Source organism: Podarcis filfolensis (genome assembly GCF_964270895.1).
Source record: "Podarcis filfolensis genome assembly, chromosome: 5".
NCBI lineage: Eukaryota > Metazoa > Chordata > Lepidosauria > Squamata > Lacertidae > Podarcis > Podarcis filfolensis.
In genome coordinates, this window is record NC_139608.1 from 87,291,246 (window position 1) to 87,316,699 (window position 25,454).

Below are 25,454 nucleotides of genomic sequence, written 5' to 3' on the forward strand. Positions count from 1 at the left end.
AGGATTTGCTGCCTCGACTAGTTTCCAACCCAGTTAGCATAAAGCAATTTCCTGTTTTCCTAATGATTGGTCCACCTGGCTTTGCAGTGTTGACGTTCCGTGGCACCAGCTCTCCATTGTTTCAGACAGGATTCACCCACCCACTCACAAGGTACTAGGAATTGAATGCAAATGAAAGGTTCTTACTACTTCATGCCAGTCTGCCTCAGGGTAGCATCTGACTTCTCCATTTTTTGTATTAATTTTGCTCAACAACAACATAACAATTCGGTATAACGTGAAAATTCCGGTGATACAATAATTTCTCATAGTAAGTGAAATAACGCACAAGGATTTTTAATTTTTAAACAACTCTTTATATGAAAAGCCAAAACTTGATATTTCCAGTATTACAGTCATTGTTCCACAAGATACAAAAATGTTAAATGGAGGAATACTCCCAGAAATGTTATTTTTTAAAAAAACAAATCCTAATTTTTAAATGGTGGTGACTCAAATGTACACTGGTGAATTTCAGCTTAGGCCCTTAGCAATACTGAATAGTGATGTGATCCAGACTGAGCTTTCCTTTGAAGTGTACTTCCAATTGTCCCCCAATTCTTATATACATTTTCTGGGTGGCTTTCTGCTATAGGAGCCCCACAGAGTTTCGGATTTGTGACTTATTTGTATCGACAACCTATCTTGATGCTGTGGGTGGTAATGTTCGTCACTAGCTAGGACCACTTGTAGAAATACCGTAATTCAATTTGCCTTGCTCTGTGCTAACCAGTTACTACGAGGTAACATTCGTGGATCACATAGATTGTTGACAAAGTGCCTGTGATTCGGACGTTCCTCGCAATCAGGGTGTCATGTTTTATTTGTGCGCCGATTTTCAGCTTTCTGGACAATATCTTAACAGCCATTTCCCTAATTTAAATACCTGCCTTTTTATCCCTTGGAGGTTAATCTCAACTTTTCCCAGGGAGTGAAGATTCAGTTAGAAGAAATGGTGCAATTGGAAAACAGTAATCTTTCTCCTCTGAGCACCATTCCAAACTGCTGTGGCTCCTTTAAAGCAGAGTAAAAAATGTTGGAATCTTAGTGTGAATGTGAAGTCTGCATATGTGAAAACACATCTTGTGACTCCCGAGGAATGGCGAACCTCGAATGCAGAACTTGGGTCAAGAAAGGTTAGCTGCCCCCGATATATAGCTTGGCCAACTGCACATTATATAGTCTAGCTTAGCAATTTCTCTACAGGCTTTTCTGTACATGCAGTCAACGTCAATCTTTTACAGGGAAATCTTTCCCTGATTTTTTTGGTGAAGCACCTTGTATTACAGGGTGTGTAATATAGGCTAGGCACCTTTCCACTCCTCAAGTCACATCTAGTTTGATCCTCAAAATTAAACATACTATATATCATTCTTTAAATATATTTATGAAAATGTATCATCTTCCATACCATATAAAAAGAAGAGGAGGCTGGCTTGTTTTATATAAAAAAATGTGCATATAAAAGCTAAGGACTGTTTTCCCATCTGAGGACATTTTTACAGGTCAAATGGTGACGCCCAATGCAACATGCGATCTTAATCGTTCCAGGTTGTACTACCACTGCTGAAACCCCCCATCCCATCCTGGCCACTGGTGAAATGGGATTCTCTGTTCGCTGTAAGCCTCTGCGCTGTTGAGCTCTTGCATGTAACATGGTTTCATCGACTCTCAATGGGCACCACCTAGATACTGCTTTTCATTTCACCCTGTTTTCAAACACCCATGCAGGTTTTAGCCTTTAAAGGGGGGGGGGCGAACCTTCCCAGAACACTTCTCCGCTCTCCTGCATAACCCTTACTTCTCATTTAGGTTGGTTTGTCTTTTAGCGGCGATATCGGGCAAAGCCACATTTTCTCCTGCAACAATGCCCACCGTTTCACAACATTCTCTTGCCACTTTCCCTCTCTCTTAATCACAGCCAAAAAAACTGAGCACAGTTTTGCTTAAAGGAATAAACTGGCTCCTGCTTCCTTGCAAAATTCCTTTTCTCACCATTACTTTTGAACTACTCTTATGCTGTTGCTGCGTGATCTGGCCAATGCAAAGGTAGAAATGAGATGGAACCCATTTTCCTTGCTCCTAAAAACCGAACGAGTCTGAAGAAGTTAACGCCAGAGAACTGGCAGCCGTTGGCTGCATTGCTTAGAACAAATGATATACCAAGTCCAGGTATTAAGAGTACATATGTAGGATGAAATTGGCTCTATTCCACAGCGCATGGTACATTTCTTTTCTTGTTTGATTTTGGTACAACAGTCTAATGCAGGCTACCCTTCTGGAATTCCCCAGAAAGTAACTTAATACAGTTTCTGCAGCCAACTATATCTGGATACGTAAGTTTAAATTACACAGGAACCAACTTGCTTCTCAGAAAGAATCCGTTTACCCAGTCATTCTGGAAGGGTTATAAACCAAGCAATTTCTGACAAGTCTCAGCACCGCAACCTTCGGAGCTCAAACACTTTTCTTTCTGAAACAAAGACGCAGAAAGCAAAAGTAAGTGTAATTGGTCGGTAGAATCAAGTGTTCTCCCTCCAGCATCTTTACCAAATTGCAGAAGACAATTATGCCTACATAACCAACCATGCTACTTATTATCTGACAGATAACTACAAAATAACTTTCTTTAAAGTTGGGGGCCTGTGGCAGAAAAGCAATTGCTTCCTTCCTTTTTCCTCGCTTCTCTCTCCCTCCTTCACCCAATCATTTTGATTGGTTTCCAAAACTTCTCCAACACCTTGTTCTGTGCATCTGAACAAGGAGTCCTTGAAAGATCAGGTCTTGCATTTGAACTTTGACAGCAGGGTCTGCTAGTGCTAGTTCCCTTCCTTCATTTTGGACGTTGAAAATGGCCACAAAGGCTTGGTTATATATCATCACTGTGTCATGGTGGGGGGAATTCTGTTCAGCCACTTTCCGGCTCTCTTACCTCTATCCAGTCAGAAAGGCCAAAGGCTTTCATTCCTTGAACTTTGTCCCAAGGCAATCATTGAGTTCCTCTCTGTTTTCCTCAAATCCAAACACGCAGAATCTGGCCTGAACAGACAGGTAAAAGTTACCGTCAATACAAAGCACTGGGAATAACGGCTGTAATTTTCCGCATGTTGTTGGATGATAAAACAGACACACCTGGCACCAGATATTTTCCACCCATACTCCAAAACAGCTGCTCTTCAAAACATTTGTGTAAGCTTTCAAAAAATAGTTATCGGGGGTAAAAACAACCTACTGCCCAACCTCGCTGCACTGTTGTTGTTGTTGTTGTTTAGTCGTTTAGTCGTGTCCGACTCTTCGTGACCCCATGGACCAGAGCACGCCAGGCACTTCTGTCTTCCACTGCCTCCCGCAGTTTGGTCAAACTCATGCTGGTAGCTTCGAGAACAATGTCCAACCATCTCATCCTCTGTTGTCCCCTTCTCCTTGTGCCCTCCATCTTTCCCAACATCAGGGTCTTAAACCATAGCTTTAACTATACGGATCTTTGTTGGCAAGGTGATGTCTCTGCTTTTTAAGATGCTGTCTAGGTTTGTCATTGCTTTTCTCCCAAGAAGCAGGCGTCTTTTAATTTCACGGCTGCTGTCACCATCTGCAGTGATCATGGAGCCCAAGAAAGTAAAATCTCTCACTGCCTCCATTTCTTCCCCTTCTATTTGCCAGGAGGTGATGGGACCAGTGGCCATGATCTTCATTTTTTTGATGTTGAGCTTCAGACCATATTTTGCACTCTCCTCTTTCACCCTCATTAAAAGGTTCTTTAATTCCTCCTCACTTTCTGCCATCAATGTTGTGTCATCTGCATATCTGAGGTTGTTGATATTTCTTCCGGCAATCTTAATTCCGGCTAGGGATTCATCCAGCCCAGCCTTTCGCATGATGAATCCCTAGCCGGAATTAAGATAAACAAGCAAACTGTTATGGGAGAAACAAATAAACACGAACATTACATCCATCCTGCTTTAAGGAGGCACTGTCGCTCTTCAACGACCAGGAACCAGTGCAGGATAGGAGCTGGGCCAAGATCCCTTCAAATTCAAATGTGGGTCAAAATGCGATTCATCCCGCCTTTGCTGCTGGCCAACTCTCCTTGCCAATCTCTCCCCCCCACCACCACCCCATTTTACAAGTGAAACACTTGGAGAAGGCAAAGGGCTTCTTGACATCTCTTTGGAAACGATGTTCCTGAGTATGTCAAGAGGTACGTAAAAAGAATAAATATTTTCTACAGTGGATCATGGGATTTCTAGGGTTTTTTTTTATCGGGGCTATAAGGGAGTTAAGGCAGGCTATTTAAACGTACAACTCCAACCCTGCAGTCTAATATTATTTTAGTTTTAAGACTTTTGTAACTAAGCTCTTAAGGCAGCAAACAACATGAAGCTTATACACCGTGATGAGATCCAGCGCCAAGGGCCTTCTGGCGGTTCCCTCACTGCGAGAAGCGAGGTTACAGGGAACCAGGCAGAGGGCCTTCTTGGTAGTGGCGCCCACCCTGTGGAATGCTCTCCCGTTAGATGTCAAGGAAATAAGCAACTATCTTACTTTTAAAAGACATCTGAAGGCAGCCCTGTTTAGGGAAGTTTTTAATGTTTAATGCTGTATTGTGTTTTTAATATTCGCTTGGGAGCCGCCCAGAGTGGCTGGGGAAACTCAGCCAGATGGGCGGGGTATAAATAATAAATTATTATTATTATGAAAGCAAACGAATGATGTCAAAATTACAAATCTCAGCATGGGAGAGCTAAGGATTTTTGCCACTCAGTTCTGCTGAACGTATAATACGGTTCTTCCACTGAGGTGAAGGGATAATGTATAGTAGCAGATGTTTAGGCACTCTGCTCTTATTTTGCTGAAGATCAACAATATTTTCTGTTGCATGTAGTACACAAATGAGAGCAGTTTGGGACGCAGAGGGTGAAACTGCTGTTCATAAATGAAATTAGGAGCTGCCTTTTCTCAAAAGGAAGGTAAGCTGGGCTTCCAGTCCATATTTCAAGAAATGTCCACATCTGCTCGTTTGATCCCCAGCTGTTTTTGCTCACAGCACCCATTTTGATCTCTTCCGCCTCTGTATTTGTTTCAGCTGCTCAAACAATAGCAGGACGCCTGTCTGTCCCAACCCAGTTTTCTGTTCCAGCTGTGAAGCTGCTCTGCGGGTGGGGGGGGGGGGGGCTAATAAAGGACTACACAGCTGCAACTGGAGTCCGGAGTGTAAATACCAGGTGCATTTGATATTCAAGTGCACACGACAGGAGAATCCCAGGCGGAATGATTAGACAGCTACTCATCCCACTGGAAATCAAAAGACACCGACAATCATTTCAGGAAAGACCCTGGGCTCTGGCAGAATCCCCAGCTAAAGGGACATGGGGGGTTCGCAGCGTTGCGTAACACATCTGCGTACGCAAACAAGATAATCCGTTTCCTCTGTCCATGGCCAAAAAACCCCAAGAAAGTGAAAAACAAACAAGAACTTGGAAAATTTGGGTGGTTGCAGTTCCCGGCCTATATGGACCAGCATAAAATCAGATGTATGCTGCAGGCAAAAGTATTGTCAACCTCATCAATGTCATTGCTATGGTTTATATTTTACATATTTATTTAAAGTATTCCTTGGACACCATTCAGGGCTGTGCCTTTGCAAAATGGAGGAGATACATAGCTTAATAGACACCTCAAACAATAGCAGAAAGCCTGTCAAGATAGATAACAGCAAATCAATGTAATTTATTAGAAGAAATCAGTGCATGGATAGCTCTGCTGGTTAGAGCGTGGTGCTGATAATGGCAAGGTGGCAGGTTCAATCCTCATATGGGATAAAGGTAAAGGGACCCCTGACCATTAGGTCCAGTCGTGGCCGACTCTGGGGTTGCGGCGCTCATCTCGCTTTGTTGGCCGAGGGAGCCGGCGTACAGCTTCCGGGTCATGTGGCCAGCATGACTAAGCCGCTTCTGGCAAACCAGAGCAGCGGACGGAAACACCGTTTACTTTCCTGCTGGAGTGGTACCTATTTATCTACTTGCCCTTTGACGTGCTTTCAAACTGCTAGGTTGGCAGGAGCAGGGACCGAGCAACGGGAGCTCACCCTGTCGCGGGGATTCGAACCGCCAACCTTCTGATTGGCAAGTCCTAGGCTCTCTGGTTTAACCCACAGCGCCACAGCTGCATGTTATTGCATTGCAGCGATTGGACCAGATGAGCCTCGAGGTCCCTTCCGGTTCTGTAATTCTATGAAAACACTTATGCATTGTAAACTTAGGCGAAACCACAGGATTTCAGTATTGGAGGGAGGGAAGAAGTAGCACACAGTCACGTAGTCAATAACACATTAAGGAAGTCGGCCTGGAAAAGGTAACATTTAAGGCCCATTTGAAACCCTGCACTGAAGCAGCCAAATGCAATTCCACCGGAGAAGAGTTCAGTGGCCTCTTCTTCATCTCAGCCAGCCTGATGAGAATGGCAAGGAGGGCTCCAAACCTGACCTTCATGTTCAGGAAGAATGCTTAATAACCCTCTACTTTTATTGGTGAGCTGCCCAATGTGGAATTAGCAGCTTATCCAGGCTCTGCCCTGTTGTATATCGGGGGGTGGGGGCTGTGTGGAGAGAGTCTCCTCCTTTAAATTCCTGGGAGTTTACCTTAGTGAGGACCTCACTTGGAAAGTCAACACAACTCAGGTGGTCGGAAAGGCCCAACAGAGACTCCATTTCCTCCGGGTCTTGCGAAAGAATAATGTTAAACCACAACTGATGAACTCCTTTTACCAGTCCACAATAGAAAGTGTACTTTCATATTGTATCACAGTGTGGTAGGCTGCCCTGACAGCCACGGACAGAAAGTCTCTACAGAGGGTGGGGAATACAGCACATGATATCATAGGCTGTCCCTCGAGTCCGCTAGATGACATCGCAAGGGATCGTTGCCTTAGGAGAGCGAGAAAAATTCTCAGGGATGGCTCACACCCCGGCCATCACCTCTTTAATCTTCTACCCTCGGGCAGGAGATCTAGAAGTATAATCAGCCATAAAGGTAAAGGTAAAGGGACCCCTGACCATTAGGTCCAGTCGTGACCGACTCTGGGGTTGCGGCGCTCATCTCGCTTTGTTGGCCGAGGGAGCCAGCGTACAGCTTCAGGGTCATGTGGCCAGCATGACAAAGCCGCTTCTGGCGAACTAGAGCAGCGCACGGAAATGCTGTTTACCTTCCTGCCGAAGTGGTACCTATTTATCTACTTGCACTTTGACGTGCTTTCGAACTGCTAGGTTGGCAGGAGCAGGGACCGAGCAACAGGAGCTCACCCTGTTGCGGGGATTCGAACCGCCGACCTTCTGATCAGCAAGTCCTAGGCTTTGTGGTTTAACCCACAGCGCCACATGCGTCCCTTATAATCAGCCATACCAACAGGCTAAAAAATAGCTTCTATCCGTGGACTGTTAGGCTGTTGAACGGGAAATAACATAGCGAAATTGACTTGCGAGGTGGTGTGTTGTACAATAAGAGATTGAGTGTTGGGGAGGGAAGCTCATTTAATTTCAGTGTACACAGCTTGTACAATGGCAACAAAAGTATTATTGTTATTATTATTATCTTTGATTTCATAGAACCATAGAGTTGGAAGGTTCCCCAAGGGCCATCTCATCCAACCCCCTGCAATGCAGAAATCTCAACTAATCCATGACAGGTGGCCATTCAGCCTCTGCTTAAAAACGTCCACAGGAGAGTCCACAAACTCCCAGTGGAGACCATTCCACTGTCGAACAGCTCTTACTGTCAGAATGTTCTTCCTGACGTTTAGTTGGAATCTCCTTTCTCGTAATTTGAAGCCATTGGTTTGTGTCCTACCCTCCAGAGCAGAAGAGAACAAGCTCGCTCCATCATATGCGGACAGGACTTTGAAGCCAACTCTCCTGAATCGGTCCAAGTTTAGGAGTCCAGTTACTAAACCACAGTAGTTCTACAATGTGCAGTAAATAGCATGCGGTCCAGAACAGGGCCGGTCTCCCAGAATCTTTGCTGCCCCCCCCCATCACCCTTGCACCCTCAAATGAATGTTCAGATCCTAGGTCTCAGCCACACCGGAGTTTACTGCGGATGTGAAACTGTTCTGCATCTCTATTTTTTATCTTTTTCACAGCATTCAACAGCCTCCCTTATCCTAGTGGCAACCACACTTTCTCAAGCGCAGGAAACACCAAGATAGATATCGGAGGCCTTAAACTGCGAGCGTTCGTGAGAGTGTGGATGAAAGTTCGCAAACATGGAAACAGTGACCCGTTAACACCTGAGTGTAGCCACAACCCTAGGAAGCTTACCTATAGAGCTGAGGGCACGACCTTTTCAAGGCAGCTGATGACAAGCCCAGCCTGCTCTGGTTCCTTCCCCTACTCTTTCTCAGGAGGTCTCTCATTCTTCCCCAGGCCAGATTGTCACCCTGCGGAATATGCGAAGCCATTTTAGCACAAGGCGAGTGAACATGGAAACAGTTCCTAAGCTTGCCCATGGTCCCCACGCAACTGGTAAACACAAGGCGCATGCTTGGAAGGTGAAATCTCTTTTTCTCAAAAAAGGTTCAGAGTAGCCTCTTTACGGTCAGTTATTTTGAGATGTAGGATATAATTTGCAACGGCAGCAGCTTCCGGTATACTGTAAAAGGATGATCCGTGATAATATGCTGGCGTCGTGAGAAATAGCCCAGGAAAAAAGCATGCAATAGCTGCAGGTGCCTCTGGGCTGTCAGCATTTAACAGGTGGAATCGGCTCACATAGTGGAACTTTAGGTTTGTGCAATTAAAGCACAATGCCACCCTAGCGCAGCAGTCACACCTTCTTCTTTTTTTAAAGCAGGCTTTTGTGGCTTTTGTGGTAGGGATGTGGGTGGCGCTGTGGGTTAAACCACAGAGCCTAGCACTTGCCGATCAGAAGGTCGTCGGTTCGAATCCCCGCGACGGGGTGAGCTCCCGTTGCTCGGTCCCTGCTCCTGCCAACCTAGCAGTTCGAAAGCACGTCAAAGTGCAAGTAGATAAATAGGTACCGCTGCGGTGGGAAGGTAAACGGCGTTTCCGTGCGCTGCTCTGGTTCGCCAGAAGCAGCTTAGTCATGCTGGCCACATGACCCGGAAGCTGTACGCCGGTTCCCTCGGCCAATAAAGCGAGATGAACACCGCAACCCCAGAGTTGGCCATGACTGGACCTAATGGCAAGGGGTCCCTTTACCTTTACCTTTGTGGTTTGGAAATGATGAGGGAGTGCATCGAAAGGTATTGAATGAATGTATGATGGATAGGAAGTCCTGTCAACACTCTGCAAGCAAATTTGGATGAATGCTTATTGTCAGAAGCGTATCGGAGCAAAAATTCAATAAAGGCCAGGCATACTCTAACAGTGCAAGCAAATCAGGATTAGTCCTGGATAAGCAGGCTGTCTGGAGAAACTGAGTTATTTAAGAGGCACTAGTGAACAAGAGGGGACTTGCATTGCCCATTTGGATGTCTCTGGAGGAGCCTCCAGTGAAACTAGGCTAGCACTGAGGACCATACCGATTGGGTGCTTTTGATTTTTAACCTGTTCAAGAGTTTTAAGAAGGTGCCTATATACACGGATTATAAAATATTTCATGATATGTTGTATTTATGCTGTTGTATTTTATGTTGTAGGGACGCGGGTGGTGCTGTGGGTTAAACCACAGAGCCTAGGGCTTGCCGATCAGAAGGTCGGCAGTTCAAATCCTGGCGACAGAGTGAGCTCCCATTGCTCGGTCCCTGCTCCTGCCAACCTAGCAGTTCGAAAGCACGTCAAAGGGCAAGTAGATAAATAGGTACCACTCCGGGGGGAAGGTAAACGGCGTTTCTGTGCGCTGCTCTGGTTCGCCAGAAGCGGCTTAGTCATGCTGGCCACATGACCGGGAAGCTGTACACCGGCTCCCTCAGCCAGTAAAGCGAGATGAGCGCCGCAACCCCAGAGTCGTCCGCGACTGGACCTAATGGTCAGGGGTCCCTTTACCTTTTACCTATTTTATGTTGTATTTATCTATGTTGTATTTTATGCTGTTTTTAAGTCGCATTTTTAATCAATGTTTTATATTTGCTGTTAGCCGCCCTGAGCCCGGTTTTTAAACTGGGAAGGGCAGGGTATAAATAAAAAATTATTATTATTATTATTATTATTATTATTATTATTATTATTATTCCCTATCTGAGAAATGGAGTGGTGTCATACATGAGTTCCATTCTGCCTTCAGAAGCAAGAGCCACTTGCCAGATGGCATAATCCCCATGCCAGCAGCACCACCACACAGCAGGAATATGCAGTGTTTTTTGTGTGATCCACAAGGAATTTGCCCTCCTACTCTACTTAACAGGATATTCAGTACGCTATTAGTGCATAATTAATATCAGTGCATAATTGCTTGTGGCTTTCTAAAGTTATATATATATATATATATATATATATATATATATATATATATATTTGTGCGTGTGTGTAAGGTAAAGGGATCCCGGACCATTAGGTCCAGTCGTGACCAACTCTGGGGTTGCGGCGCTCATCTCGCTTTATTGGCCGAGGGAGCTGACGTTTGTCCGCAGACAGCTTCCAGGTCATGTGGCCAGAATGACTAAGCTGCTTCTGGCGAACCAGAGCAGCCCACAGAAATGCCGTTTACCTTCCCGCCGGAGCGGTACCTAGCTATCTACTTGCACTTTGTGCTTTCGAACTGCTAGATTGGCAGGAGCAGGGGCCGAGCAACGGGAGCTCACCCCGTTGCGGGGAGTCGAACCGCCAACCTTCTGATCGGCAAGTCCTAGGCTCTGTGGTTTAACCCACAGCGCCACCCACATCCATATATATATATATATATATATATATATATATATATATATATGACAAAGGAACGCTCCTGCTCTGAGCCAGGCGCAATCTTCATTTCAGCAGAGGGAGGAGAAAGTAGGGAAACAAGGGATGGTAGCAGCAGCATCCAAGGGGAAATTTGGTATGAATTGCTTTCCCAAAGTGATTACTTACCGAGGCATTTCTGCTAATGTCAAAGCCCTAGAAATAAAAAGAAGAGAGCATAGAATTAATATTGGGAGTACGCCTTAGAATCCGCTCTAAAGCCTTCCAGCCACCGTATGAACAGCACAAACTGTTTAAGGGAAGCAGGTCGAGGGTGCAATCTAACCCCCACCCTGCCCACCCCACCCAGCACAAAGCTTTGCATTGCCCTGTTAGGATGTAATCGAAATTTATCTTGATATCATCCAGTATTATTATGAGAGCTGTTCCTCTGCAGACAGCATGAGAAGATGGGTAGGAATGTGCAATAGCAGCTGCTGCAGAACCAGCTTCCACTGTAAAAGTGCGTCCGACAAAGTGGGGTCCAGTCCACAAAAACCTACGCCACGTTAACATATATCACTCACCGTTTTCATGGCTGACTCCTTTAGGAGCTGAGCTTGGCCGTCAGTCGCACAGTATCCATCCCTGCACTCATTCTGTCCACTTTTCTTTCCATTCAACAGCTGTAAGTCCATTATCAGCTGGTTATTTTCCGGATGCAGGCGAACATCTCTCCCTGCAGTCAGAATATTGACCGATGTAAACAGGTAGCTTATGTCTTCTTGCTTTTTACCAGCTGTTACAACTGTTCAGAGTTAGAAAAGCGAGCGCCTAGTGTACGTTTGTGAGAGATTTTACTTTCTTGGGCTCCATGATCACTGCAGATGGTGACAGCAGCCACGAAATTAAAAGACGCCTGCTTCTTGGGAGAAAAGCAACGACAAACCTAGACAGCATCTTAAAAAGCAGAGACATCACCTTGCCAACAAAGGTCCGTATAGTTAAAGCTATGGTTTTCCCAGTAGTGATGTATGGAAGTGAGAGCTGGACCATAAAGAAGGCTGATCGCTGAAGAATTGATGCTTTTGAATTATGGTGCTGGAGGAGACTCTTGAGAGTCCCATGGACTGCAAGAAGATCTAACCTCTCCATTCTTAAGGAAATCAGCCCCGAGTGCTCACTGGAAGGACAGATCCTGAAGCTGAGGCTCCAATACTTTGGCCACCTCATGAGAAGAGAAGACTCCCTGGAAAAGACCCTGATGTTGGGAAAGAAGGAGGGCACAAGGAGAAGGGGACGACAGAGGATGAGATGGTTGGACAGTGTTCTCGAAGCTACCAGCATGAGTTTGACTAAACTGCAGGAGGCAGTGGAAGACAGGAGTGCCTGGCATGCTCTGGTCCATGGGGTCACGAAGAGTCGGACACGACTAAACGACTAAACAACAAAGTGTACGTTTGCTGCCGTTGTCTTCTTGTGCAATGGCGAAGGGAGATTCGGAATGGTTCAAGACATCTCACCGCCTGAGGCAAAGGATAAGATGGTGTCTCTCCCCCCCCCCCCCCGCTTTCCACTCCATGCGCAAATGCCAACCAGACTTGAAGTATTGAATCTTACTTCAGTCCTTGTGATGAGAAAGCACTCTCCGCTGCAACTGAGAGCAGCAGGATAGTTTAGGGCAGTGATGGCCAAACTTGGCCCTCCAGCTGTTTTGGGACTACGACTCCCATCATCCCTAGCTAACAGGACCCATGGTCAGGGATGATGGGAATTGTAGTCCCAAAACAGCAGGAGGGCCAAATTTGGCCATCACTGGTTTAGGGAGCACAGGACAGGCCTCCTGGCACATTCAGCTCTGTGCTGTTAACACCTTGCTGCCACTTCCTAGCCAACTCATTCTGTCTAATGGCAGGGCCGGCCCTGAAGGAGATACACAGCATATGCAAAGACTAAGCTAGAGAATGCCATGATCCAGGCCAAAGTTACTGCCTCCCCTCCGACCTTTCTCTGATGAAAACAGGGACATGAATAATAATAATAATAGTTATAATTCATACCCTGCCCATCTGACTGGGTTACTTCAACCACTCTGGGCAGCTTCCAACATATATAAAATATAACGAAAGAGTAATCGTTTTTTAAAAAAACGTTCCCTATACAGGGTTGCCTTCAGATGATTTCTAAAGGTTGTACAGTTACTTATCTCCTTGGCTCAGGGGTTGCAGAACTCCATACCCTCCAACATTTCTCCGATGAAAATAGGGATGTCCTAAGGAAAACTGGAGGGACGCCGGTGGCGCTGTGGGTTAAACCACAGAGCCTAGGACTTGCCGATCAGAAAGTCGGCGGTTCAAATCCCCGCAATGGGGTGAGCTCCCGTTGCTCGGTCCCAGCTCCTGCCAACCTAGCAGTTCAAAAGCATACCAGTGCAAGTAGATAAATAGGTACCGCTGTGGCGGGAAGGTAAACGGCATTTCCATGTGCTGCTCTGGTTCGCCAGAAGCGGCTTAGTCATTCTGGCCACATGACCTGGAAGCTGTACGCCGGCTCCCTCGGCCAATAAAGCGAGATGAGCGCCGTAACCCCAGAGTCGGTCACGACAGGACCTAATGGTCAGGGGTCCCTTTACCTTTACCATAGTCTCCAACATTTCTCTGATGAAAATAGGGACGTCCTAAGGAAAAGCGGGACATTCTGGGATCAAACCAGGAACTGAGACAGCTTCTGTAAATCTGGGACTGTCCCTGAAGAACAGGGACACTTGGAGGGTCTGTTACTGCCCCTGTTAAAGTGATGGCTGTGTTAGAAAGGAATTATCTGGGAGCAGATCTGGTGAAAAGCATGTGCTTTGTTTAATGTTGCCCATGTCTACTCAATAGTGTCCTATTGCGTTCACCCACTGAACGACTGTGGCCGCCGATTAAGACCTATTCCATAACAAGTGCATTATACATTAAGGTCAGTGGGCCAGAAGACAGAAACCTACCTTTGCTTGTTTTGTCACTGCTTCCTCCTCCTCCTCCTTCTGGAATGATTGAGAGGTCGGACATGTTTCCGTTCTGCACCAATAGGCTGTGCGGTCGGCTCTTCCCAGGAAAAAAAATCTTCCCTTCTTGGTGTGAGCTCAACAAAATCCTGGCAGCTCCGCAGGAGCAATGCTGTAGAAAACACTCCTACGCCAGGTGAAAGAGGAGATATGCCTGAATTTAATTTGCAGCTAGTCAGGAGTATGCAACTTGGCGCCGCAAGATATCACAAACAAATTGCTGGAATTCCATGGGAGAGATGGCCAGCTTCTTCCCTAGGAACTGTTTGGCCAAATAAGCGTGCCTAACATAATCTAGGAATACTGTATAGTGAAACTTCACCCCAGAACACCGAGACCCTTTGGAGACCCTTCTTGCAGTTCTTCAGTTGTATGTTCCATTCTACAAACATAAAATACGATTTTGACATTCCTAAGTAACTAATTTCTGCTCCAGATACCAGTTTCTTTGTGAAGTTATCCATAATAAGCATTTCAGAGCGGTAAAATCCCTTCAATATTTTCATATGCACTGTTATGCATATGTTATATTACCACTTACAATACGGAACATTATACAGTGGTACCTCGGGTTACAGATGCTTCAGGTTACAGACTCCGCTAACCCAGAAATATTACCTCATGTTAAGAACTTTGCTTCAGGATAAGAACAGAAATCGTGCGGCAGTGGCGTGGTGGCCCCATTAGCTAAAGTGGTGCTTCAGGTTAAGAACAGTTTCAGGTTAAGAACGGACCTCCAGAACGAATTAAGTACGTAACCAGAGGTACCACTGTATGTCTGGTTTAACAAGAAGCTCAGCAAACGGAAAGTAAGATGACAATAAACTGATTAATATTACATTTAAAATTAATAACAATCTATCTTCGTATGTAATGTCTGGATACTGATGGAATATAGAATTCTAGTTGCTTCCAGCATATAAGAAACCAATCCTTTATGCTCCCACCTCACTGAACCTTCCACATAACTTAAAATACTTTTTTGGTTGACTTTTTATTTCCCCCCAATATTTCTTTAGCATATGCCATATGACATCCCGATCACGTGTGGAAAAAAGTCCCCTCTCTTTTTCCGACACTTCCAACAAGTGGCCGGGTTGTTTTTATTGACTGTGTGTATCTTTACTGGGGCAGTACAGTGGTACCTCAGGTTAAGTACTTAATTCGTTCCGGAGGTCCGTTCTTAACCTGAAACTGTTCTTAACCTGAAGCATCACTTTAGCTAATGGGGCCTCCTGCTGCTGCTGCGCCGCCGGAGCCCGATTTCTGTTCTCATCCTGAAGCAAAGTTCTTAACCTGGAGCACTATTTCTGGGTTAGTGAAGTCTGTAACCTGAAGCATATGTAACCTGAAGCGTATGTAACCCGAGGTACCACTGTATACTATTTGCTCATTGTTTTAAAACAGTTTTATCTTGTTGCCGTTTTTAAACAAAATCTGTATGTGCTTTTACAATATATATATATATATATATATATATATATATATATATATATATCCCCAGATATCCACTGGGACATTGTCCTGAGCCCTTTCTCACCATGTATTACATTCCTTAACTTGTTCTGACTCTGTATCATATTTACAAATTAGTGCGTAGATTTTATTTTTCTTTATTTACGGCTAATACATGCCTGTTGGTCTTGGCTTTTGCCTCTCTAATCTCACACACAAAGAGAGATACCTTGATGACAACAGAGAGAGGTGCAGCTGATTCTCAAAGGGCTCTCACATTCCAGGAGAGCCCTTCCACAGAGAGGCATCTCCTTCAGAGAAGCAAACTCCTTGGCTACTCAGCCAGAGCCATCAAGATAATCTCCAGATGCCCTGCTTCTTTCATTAACCTTCTCCTGGCCAAACCTCAGGCTTACAACCAAGAATTTTTAGCAATTTAGCAATTGCTAAAAAATGGGGGGGGGGAGAAATTGCGCCAACAAAAAAGGAATGGCAAGACAAACTGATAGAGTATATTGAACTGTCTAGATTAACAGAGGCAATTAGACAAGAGTTTCAAAATGCAGAGAATACATGTTCACGTTTAATGAGGGTGGATTTCTGTATTGGGGGAGGTTTATGTTATGTTGTAAATCAAATTTCCAATAAATAAAAAAATAAAATAAATAAGAATTGCACGGCTGTAAGGGAGCCATCTTAAAAAGTAGACAGCATCTTAAATAGTAGAGACATCACCTTGCCAACAAAGGTCCATATAGTTAAAGCTATGGTTTTCCCAGTAGTGATGTATGGAAGTGAGAGCTGGACCATAAAGGCGGCTGATCGCCGAAGAATTGATGCTTTTGAATTCTGGTGCTGGAGGAGACTCTTGAGAGTCCCATGGACTGCAAGAAGATCAAACCTCTCCATTCTGAAGGAAATCAGCCCTGAGTGCTCACTGGAAGGACAGATCGTGAAGCTGAGGCTCCAATACTTTGGCCACCTCATGAGAAGAGAAGACTCCCTGGAAAAGACCCTGATGTTGGGAAAGATGGAGGACACAAGGAGAAAGGGACAACAGAGGACGAGATGGTTGGACAGTGTTCTTGAAGCTACCAGCATGAGTCTGACCAAACTGCGGGAGGCAGTGGAAGACAGGAGTGCCTGGCGTGCTCTGGTCCATGGGGTCACGAAGAGTCGGACACGACTAAATGACTAAACAACAACAAGGAAGCCATAATTATAACAATAAGCAGTGCTATTTTTCTAGAAAAATAGGTGCCAGAGCTCACCATGAACTTCTCCCTTGTTCTCTTAGAATGGCAATGGCACCCACCTCAGACGTCGGCTGAAAAAAAGCCCTGACAATAAGATATCTGGAACTAACAAGTACAGAGAGATCCTGTTTTTTAGGCCTAAAAGGCCTAAGAGGCTAGTGTGTACAGCCATGAGATAAAAGGCAAAATCTGTCCATTTCAGTTTCTCTCCTGTTTCCATCCTTCTGTTCAGTTTGCCCATCAGTTGTGCATTAATTTGCAAATTTTTATTTTAAAAAATCAGCAGGTAAAAATCTGCATGCTTTTTCATGTGTGTTTCTCCTAATACATGCAATTTTTTCATGCAAAATCTCATCTAATGCATATATTATTTTAATTAATATGTGCTTTTTTCTGCACATGTTTGGGTCAGAGAACTGCATCATAAAACTGAGAGAAGTGATCACGTCAAAGCTCTGTTACATTCAGTTACTGGTTTGGGTGAGAATTAGGTAGGTTTGCACCTTGTGAACAATATAGAGGTAAAAGGTACCTTTTTACCTTTACAATGTAGATCATTCAGGTCATGCACTTGGTCAGAGAAGTTCAAAAACTACGCAACTCTTTTGTACCTCTGCCCTCCCTACGTTTGGCTCCAGAGATTCCCCGGGCTTGCCCCATAGCTTGCAGGGGCATTTAAATCAGTGTTTAAAGATGTTTGCTTAACTCAGTCTGAGCTGTGATTAGTGTATTGCGCAAAAAGTACTTCAGCTAAGAGCACGTTCTGTTCATTTTGCAGAATTCTGTTTTGCATTTTTCTAAGTGGAAAAGAACTTCTGTATGATTCGTAATGCTTGCATGCATTATGAGCTGGACAAAATCATATTCTAAACCAGGTAATTATGGACTTTGGCAATGCCGCTCAAATTAATCAACATAGTGCTACACTCTCTGCAGAACAAAATCACTATAGGCACTATGCACAACATCATCCCATCTGAAAACTTGTGAGAATAGCCGTGACCCTAAAACCAAGTCCCATGTGGGGAGCACAGGTAAAAATCGCTGGATTTTGCAGCTGAAAACGACAGCAGAAGGATGAGAAAAAGAATAGATTAGAGGTGTCCAAATTTGATGAAGTGAATATGCATGAGGGCCGACCAAAGTTGTTGACCTTTTTTTAGGATTGAAGTTGTTGAGCTTAACCCAAAAGTTTTTTTAGGATTTTAACCCAGGAAATAAACTGCCACAGAGGCCGGATTAAACCGGATTGAGGTCCCTGGCTTGACTTCGGACGTGCCTGGGTTAGAAGAATACAAAGGAGATGATTTGGGAGATGGCAAGAGACAATCTGAGCACAAAACCAGCTGCATGGACATCAAAAGGACAAAACTGAGGAAGGAGATAATGATATGACTAATCAAGAGGAAGCTGAGAGATTACATTCTTTTCTCAGCTCCAACACTGTCCTGATCTGTGACCTTGACAGAGACGCATAATCTCGCTTGTGTAGACTGAGCCGGTGAACTGCGGGATGACTCTTCGTGACAGCAGGAGCCTTCCAACTTGATTCTATGGTAACTTTCCAATACTACAAAACAGCAGAAAGCAGCAAACTGATTCGATGCTCAGATTAAATTTGGGAGTCAAGCTTGCAGAGATTTGCTGGCTGAGGGACATTTAGAAAGCGATGCCAGAGGATCTTGAGATCCATCCCAGGCGTAATAGAGCTGATCTGCTGGCAGAATTATCGCGGCAGAACAGGACAAAAAAGGGTTGAATCGTGGCTGGGATGGGGGCATACAATGACATCAAATCCTGAACTCACTCAGGCAAAGACCTGGTGGACAACAGAAGTTTACATCACTCCCAGACGCGGAGTAAAGAACTTCTCTCCCGTTGAGGGGGAAAACCACACCCAAACACTAGTACCATCTCTGATTTATGGTCTGTGGTGGGGCCTTCTGTCTTTTTTTCCTGCCATGTTTGCTTTTGAGCAGAGAGTTTCACCCCTCTGGCTGGGTGGGCACAGGGAGAAACAGAGGTTCAGCTGGCATAGCAGGGGAGCCATATCTACAACCTGGCGAAAAGGAGTCCTGTGCCCTTTCTTCTTACCTCTGTTAGCTGGTTTGCTTTCTGCTCCTTCTGCAAGCTGCTGACTTGCTTCTGTAACCTCAGGTTGTGCTCCTGTAGCTGCCCGATTTTTTCAATAAGTTGGCAGATGTGTTCCAGGTAACCCAGGCCTGAGCCGTGGGCCTTGGCATTTCCTTGGTTCACCTACAATGAGGAAGAAAGCACCCCACAAATGTTAGATATTTTTGGTTCAAACACACACGATGTTTCCTGAAAACGTTGCAACCTACCTACCACTCCTATACTGGCATCCGCAAGGAATCCTCAACCCTAACCAGCTTGACTGTGGCTTGGTTAAGACTAGAGGAAACCCAGCCAGATAGGGGGGTGTAAATAATAAATTATTATTATAAAATATTATATAGTCCTTGGGAGATGCTCCACTGAAACAGAAATTTACTGCTCCCGTTGATGCAGTTAAGTAAAGGTAAAGGGACCGCTGACCATTAGGTCCAGTCGTGGCCAACTCTGGGGTTGCGGCGCTCATCTTGCATTATTGGCTGAGGGAACAGGCGTACAGCTTCCGGGTCATGTTGCCAGCATGACTAAGCCGCTTCTGACGAACCAGAGCAATGCACAGAAACGCTGTTTACCTTCCCACCAGAGCAGTACCTATTGATCTACTTGCACTTTGACGTGCTTTCGAACTGCTAGGTTGGCAGGAGCTGGGACCAAGCAACGGGAGCTCACCCCATCGCGGGGATTCGAACCGCCAACCTTCTGATCGGCAAGTCCTAGGCTCTGTGGTTTAACCCACATCGCCACCCGCATCCCTGTTGATGCAGTTAAGTCCATGCAAAAGATGTTGCCCATGTAGGCGAAGAGGTTCAACATCTACATAATATCTAGACTTGGAACAGCAAGAGACTGGCTTGGGTGCAGAGAAGACGCAAGCCCAGCATATTTCCCCATCATTCTCTGAATTTGATACTGTGCTTCAGTTATTCAAAATAGGCAAGGTAATACGTAAGGTAAAGGTAAAGGGACCCCTGAACGTTAGGTCCAGTCGTGGCCGACTCTGGGGTTGCGGCGCTCACCTCGCTCTATTGGCCAAGGGAGCCAGTGTATAGCTTCCGGGTCATGTGGCCAGCATGACTAAGCCGCTTCTGGCGAACCAGAGCAGCACACGGAAACGCCGTTTACCTTCCCACCAGAGTGGTACCTATTTATCTTCTTGCACTTTGACATGCTTTTGAACTGCTAGGTTGGCAGGAGCAGGGGCCGAGCAACGGGAGCTCACCCCGTCACAGGGATTCGAACCGCTGACCTTCTGATCAGCAAGTCCTAGGCTCTGTGGTTTAACCCACAGTGCCACCTGTGTCCCTTTTAAGGTAATATGTAGGGCTTTTCAAAAGAAAAAAATGGAAATTGCACCATGGTAGGTGACTGTAATTTGCATGTGTAGCCTGTGCTGCTACAACCAGGGGCAGACTTTGGTAATATGCCACCCTGAGCAAGGCAAAAATTTGGCACCTTCAAATGGGTCTTCTCAATTTTGCGCCCCCTTGGATCAGCGCCCTAAATCCAGCACTGGCTACAATCTGGGGACTTTAAAGACTCAGGGCACAAGCCCACAGCACAAATGTGTATATGGTAATGTATGTGTATGGATGCAAATTAAAAAGGCTAGTTTGCTGTGGTCTCTCCAGCACTGTGATTTGCAGCATGCCCAGCAGGGCTGCAAGCAAATTTAGAGAGAGAGAGAGAGAGAGAGAGAGAGAGAGAGAGAGAGAGAGAGAGAGAGGTTAAAAATGAGGGAAGGAGCAGGAGATATGAAGGCCCCCAGGGCCACCCTAAAACATTGGCCTGACTATCACACAGCTATGCATTTTGTGCGTGTGTGCAGCTTTGAGTCACATTTTTTTTACATCAAGAAACATGTTTAGAACTGGAAATTTGCCAGCAGTGATGCTGGAGTGCTGCACTGAAACTTCACAGCGCTGTGAATGCAAACTGGGAAGCTGGAAGTGCCAGAACGGAAAAGCAATGGCCCCTTTATAAATAAAACTTGTTTCAAAACAGCGAGATGGGTTGTGCCACAGAGCACGCCTGCAGGAAATCACAAAGATCACTCAAAATCGGAGTCAATTATTTAGAAGTAAGAACGCGATCGTCACAGGCTGGGCTGAGCATCAGGCTTAATGAGCACCAGCGGCGCATCCGCAGTAGCTCTTCTCCTATGAATCAGTTGCTGAGACTGAAAGTCCCTGCTTCCCCACGGCTGTCTGAGCCCCCTCCTGTCCAGTGCTTTTTCCAAGCAATTTGAGACGGCACCTGCATGAAGCCCAACTCTCCTCCACCCCTTTTCATGCCCCTTCTGGTTCTGGGACACCAGCTGGGAAGGGAATTTGTTGCAGCAGGAAGGGGAGTAACCCGTGACTCTTCAGCAGCCTGACTCATCTCGGCCTCTGATTCTGGCTTCTCTTTGCCACAGACTCTCCCAACTGAGCCCTGTTATCTCTTCAGCTTCCAACACCTCCTTCTCCCAAGTCCTCTCCCTCTTCTCCCTCTGACCACTCATCGTTGTCCCACCACCAGTCCCCTGGATCTGAGTCTTCTTCCCATTTGGACACAATATTTTACACCCAAAACCATTCTGGTATTATACTTTTATTAACCACTTCACACCCAGAACCAAACAGCCCAGAGTGCCAACTTCTGAGCTAGCGAAACCAACCAGATTCATGCCATACCTGAGTAGCTGAAACTGACTTCCATGGAAACAAAACATCCGTGGAAATCAAATTTAGCCAACTTAAGTTTTATTCAGAGCAGACCCACTGAAATTCATGAGCCAAACTCTATGAATTTCAACAAGTCTACTCTGAGTAAACGTTGCATGAATACCACCCAATGTTCCAAAACCCATTCTACGCAGTAGACTGTATTTAAGGAAAATGGCCTGGGACAACCAACTTCTGTGCTAAATAAACCAGCCAAATCCACTACTCATATATAACTGGGACTCATGATGTAAGCCACAAAATGTCTACAAATACTGTTCTGATACCCATTCCAGGCAATAAACCCATATTCGGGGGGGGGGGGGAATAGTTCAGGATAGCAACTTAACTTGATGGGATTGACGCATGAATCTATAAAACATCCACAGAAACTACCTTACAATACCAATTCTGGGCAATAAGCAAGTATTGCAGAAAAGTTAAGCAAGAGCCAACTTTGTGGTAAAGTGCACATTACATTAGAGCCACATGTTAAAGGACCCCTGGATGGTTAAGTCCAGTCAAAGGTGACTATGGGGTTGTGGCGCTCATTTCGCTTTCAGGCCGAGGGAGCCAGCGTTTGTCCACAGATAGCTTTCTGGGTCATGTAGCCAGCAGGACTAAACCGCTTCTGGCACAACGGAACACTGTGACAGAAACCAGAGCACACAGAAATGCTGCTTACCTTCCCACCACAGCGGTACCTATTTATCTACTTGCACTGGCATGCTTTCGGACTGCTAGGTTGGCAGGAGCTGGGACAGAGCAACGGGAGCTCACCCCATCGCAGGGATTCAAACCGCCGACCTTCAGATCGGCAAGCCCAAGAGGCTCAGTGGTTTAGACCACAGTGCCACCCGCATCCCAGAAGCCACATGTAATAAAATGCCGACACCCTTTTCTTTCACAGAGTGCTTTCCGCCTGAATGAAATGGCCTCACCTGGAGAGTTTAGGTTAGCTCAGTTGGTTAGAGCGTAGTGCTGATATTGCCAAGGTTTCAGGTTCAATTCCTGCAAGGGCCACCTGCATATTCCTGCATTCCAGGGAGACGATCCTCAGGGTCCCTTCGAATGCTACAGTTCTGTGATGCTATGATTTCCTGTTCCAATACACAAGTCCTTTCCCTTGACGTTTCCTTCCTTTTAATCCTCATATTCAACTTAATCAAACACTTCAACACTGTAAACCGCCCCATAAATGAAATTTCTATTTCCTTGGCTCTCCATCCCAGCAGCCCCTTAATTAATTGCTTCCTAAACTGCTTGTTGGACGCGGGTGGTGCTGTGGGTTAAACCACAGAGCCTAGGGCTTGCCGATCGGAAGGTCGGCGGTTTGAATCCCCGCAACGGGGTGAGCTCCTGTTGCTCGGTCCCTGCTCCTGCTGGGTGTGTGCCCACACTGGGAAACACTGCTCTAGAACATAAGCTTCATGCAAGCAGATGATATTATTATTATTATTATTATTATTATTATTATTATTATTATTATTCCCTGCCCATCTGAACTGGGTTGCCCCCAGTTCAGGATGAATGCTCAATAAACAGGTGTTCTAGAAGAATGCTTAGTGTGGAAAGCCGATTGCAATTGCACTGGTATCTTTCAGTGGATTTTCTGCAGTTATTCTGGAGAACTTCCAGCCCTCCATCCAGAAACAGCTAGCTAGAAATCACATAAACAGCTCACAACAAAACACATTCGTACAGCCTCTCTATTAGGAAACCAACATAGTGTGTGGAAACTGGAATAGAGAACAGACAACTCAATAATCGACCACAGGAGCTGCAATTCTAACACCTCAACTGGGAGTAAACCCCATTTAATTCAATAGGACTTACTTCTGAGTAGAGAGGGTTAGGATTGTGCAGTTAATAGGCCGATTTCACTGTTAAACACAGATTATAAAATATTCGCAGGGATCCTTGCGAAAAGAATGAAAAGCATACTACAAGAAATCATTCCTAAAGATCAGGCGGGTTTCCTCCCAGGCAGGCAGATGAAGGATAATATAAGGAATATAATCAATATTGTGGAATATCTGTCTGCCAGGAATGAGAAACAAGCCATAATGATGTTTGTGGATGCAGAAAAGGCATTTGACAACATAGCATGGGACTTTATGTTGAAAAATTTAGAATACATGGATGTTGGCAAAGAATTCTTCAACGGAATAAAGGCAATTTATACAGAACAAAAAGCTAAACTTATTATAAATAATGTCATTACAGAAGAGGTAAAGATATCAAAAGGAACAAGACAGGGATGCCCACTCTCGCCATTATTATTTATAACGGTGCTAGAAGTCCTTTTAAATTCGATAAGACAAAACGGAAAAATAAAAGGGGTGGCAATTGGCCAAAATGAATACAAAATCAAAGCGTTTGCAGACGACTTGGTGTTAACGATAGAAGATCCAATAAGTACTGCTAAAGAAGTACTGGAGGAAATTGAACAGTTTAGAGGAGTGGCAGGTTTTAGACTAAACAAGAAGAAAACGAAAATGATCACGAAGAACATGGACCAAAGTATAATAGAAATAATGCAACAGCAAACAGAGATAGAGGTGGTTAAAAAGGTGAAATATTTAGGAATATGGTTAACCTCTAAAAATAGACTTATTTAAGAACAACTATGAACCGGTATGGAATGGAATAAAAAAGGACCTGGAGGTGTGGGGAAGAATGAAACTGTCCTTTTGGGGCAGAATATCTACAATTAAGATGAATGTGCTTCCAAGGATGTTATTTTTATTTCAGGCTATCCCCATAATTAAGGGGAACAGGATTTTCAAAGAATGGCAAAGAGCGATTTCAAGGTATATTTGGCAGGGCAAAAAGCCGAGAATTCAATTTAAGTTATTAACAGATGTGAGAGAAAGAGGAGGCTTTGCCTTGCCCGACTTGAAATTATACTATGAGGCATCATGCCTTTGCTGGTTGAAAGAATGGATAAAATTAGAAAATAAGGAATTGTTAGATTTAGAGGGGTTTGATAACAGATTTGGATGGCATGCGTACTTATGGTGTGAGAAGAAGAAAATCCATAAAGGTTTTGAGAACCACATCTTCCGAGGTCCTTTAGTTGAAGTTTGGGATAGGTATAAAAACCTATTAGAACCTAGAGTACCACACTGGTTATCTCCATTAGAAGTTATGAGTGTAAGGAAAATCAATATGAGAGGTAATTGGATCACATATGGCCAATTGTTATTTAAAGAAGGAGGAAAATGGAAAATGAAACCATATGAACAGGTTAAAGAACATGTATATGACTGGTTGCATTATTTTCAAATAAATGAAATGTTTAGGAAAGATATTAAAGAATGTGGTTATGCAGACAAGGATTCAAAATTTCAGACAGAAATAATAAATAATGATTTTAAAATTTTATCCAAAATGTATAAGTTGTTGCTAGAATGGAATTTGAAGGATGAGGAAGTTAAATCGGTAATGATACATTGGGCCAGAGATTTTGGTTATAACATACAATTTGAAGACTGGGAAAGATTATGGAAGGAGAATTTAAAATTTACAGCATGTATGACATTAAAAGAAAATGTTATGAAAATGTTTTATAGATGGTACATAACACCAGTAAAATTAGCGAAAATGTATAAGACATGTAAGAAGTGTTGGAAATGTAAAGATAAAGAAGGCTCTTTTTACCATATGTGGTGGGAATGTAAGAAAGTGAAAGGCTTCTGGGAAATGATATATAATGAACTGAAGAAGATACTAAAATATACATTTATAAAGAAGCCAGAGGTCTTTCTGTTAGGAATTTTAGGAAATGAGATAAAGAGAAAGGACAGTAAATTTTTCCAATATGCAGTGACAGCTGCAAGAGTGTTACTGGCTCAGAAATTGAAACAACAGGAAATACCGACAATGGAAGAATGGAGAATGAAGTTGTTAGACTATGCTGAGTTGGATAAATTGACTGGGAAGATTAGATATCTAAGAGACCAAAAGTTCATTGAGGACTGGGGAAAATT

At 44.5% G+C, this 25,454-nt stretch overlaps 1 protein-coding gene and 1 long non-coding RNA gene across 5 annotated transcripts in view; one reads left to right on the forward strand and one right to left on the reverse strand.

The window, feature by feature from the left end:
- Window positions 1–333: 333 nt before the first annotated feature.
- LOC310763460 (uncharacterized protein) overlaps window positions 334–25,454 on the reverse strand; it is a 33,447-nt gene continuing 8,326 nt past the window's right edge. The window contains exons 3-9 of one of the 4 annotated variants that reach the window (XM_083615719.1): window positions 18,722–18,883; window positions 13,857–14,043; window positions 11,455–11,606; window positions 11,057–11,083; window positions 8,351–8,469; window positions 2,972–3,078; window positions 334–2,512 (exon numbers count right to left, since the gene is read on the reverse strand). In XM_083615719.1, the coding sequence (XP_083471845.1) occupies window positions 2,982–3,078; window positions 8,351–8,469; window positions 11,057–11,083; window positions 11,455–11,606; window positions 13,857–14,043; window positions 18,722–18,883 (744 nt within the window). In that variant the 3' untranslated portion in view covers window positions 334–2,512; window positions 2,972–2,981. Of the gene's footprint in view, window positions 2,513–2,971; window positions 3,079–8,350; window positions 8,470–11,056; window positions 11,084–11,454; window positions 11,607–13,852; window positions 14,044–18,721; window positions 18,884–25,454 lie in introns of all 4 variants that reach the window. The other 3 variants (XM_083615720.1, XM_083615721.1, XM_083615722.1) reach the window with 3 other exon arrangements.
- On the forward strand, window positions 3,088–5,232 carry LOC310763591. Its single transcript, XR_014548689.1, has 2 exons — window positions 3,088–3,293; window positions 3,939–5,232. It is a non-coding gene; the product is annotated as an uncharacterized lncRNA (long non-coding RNA).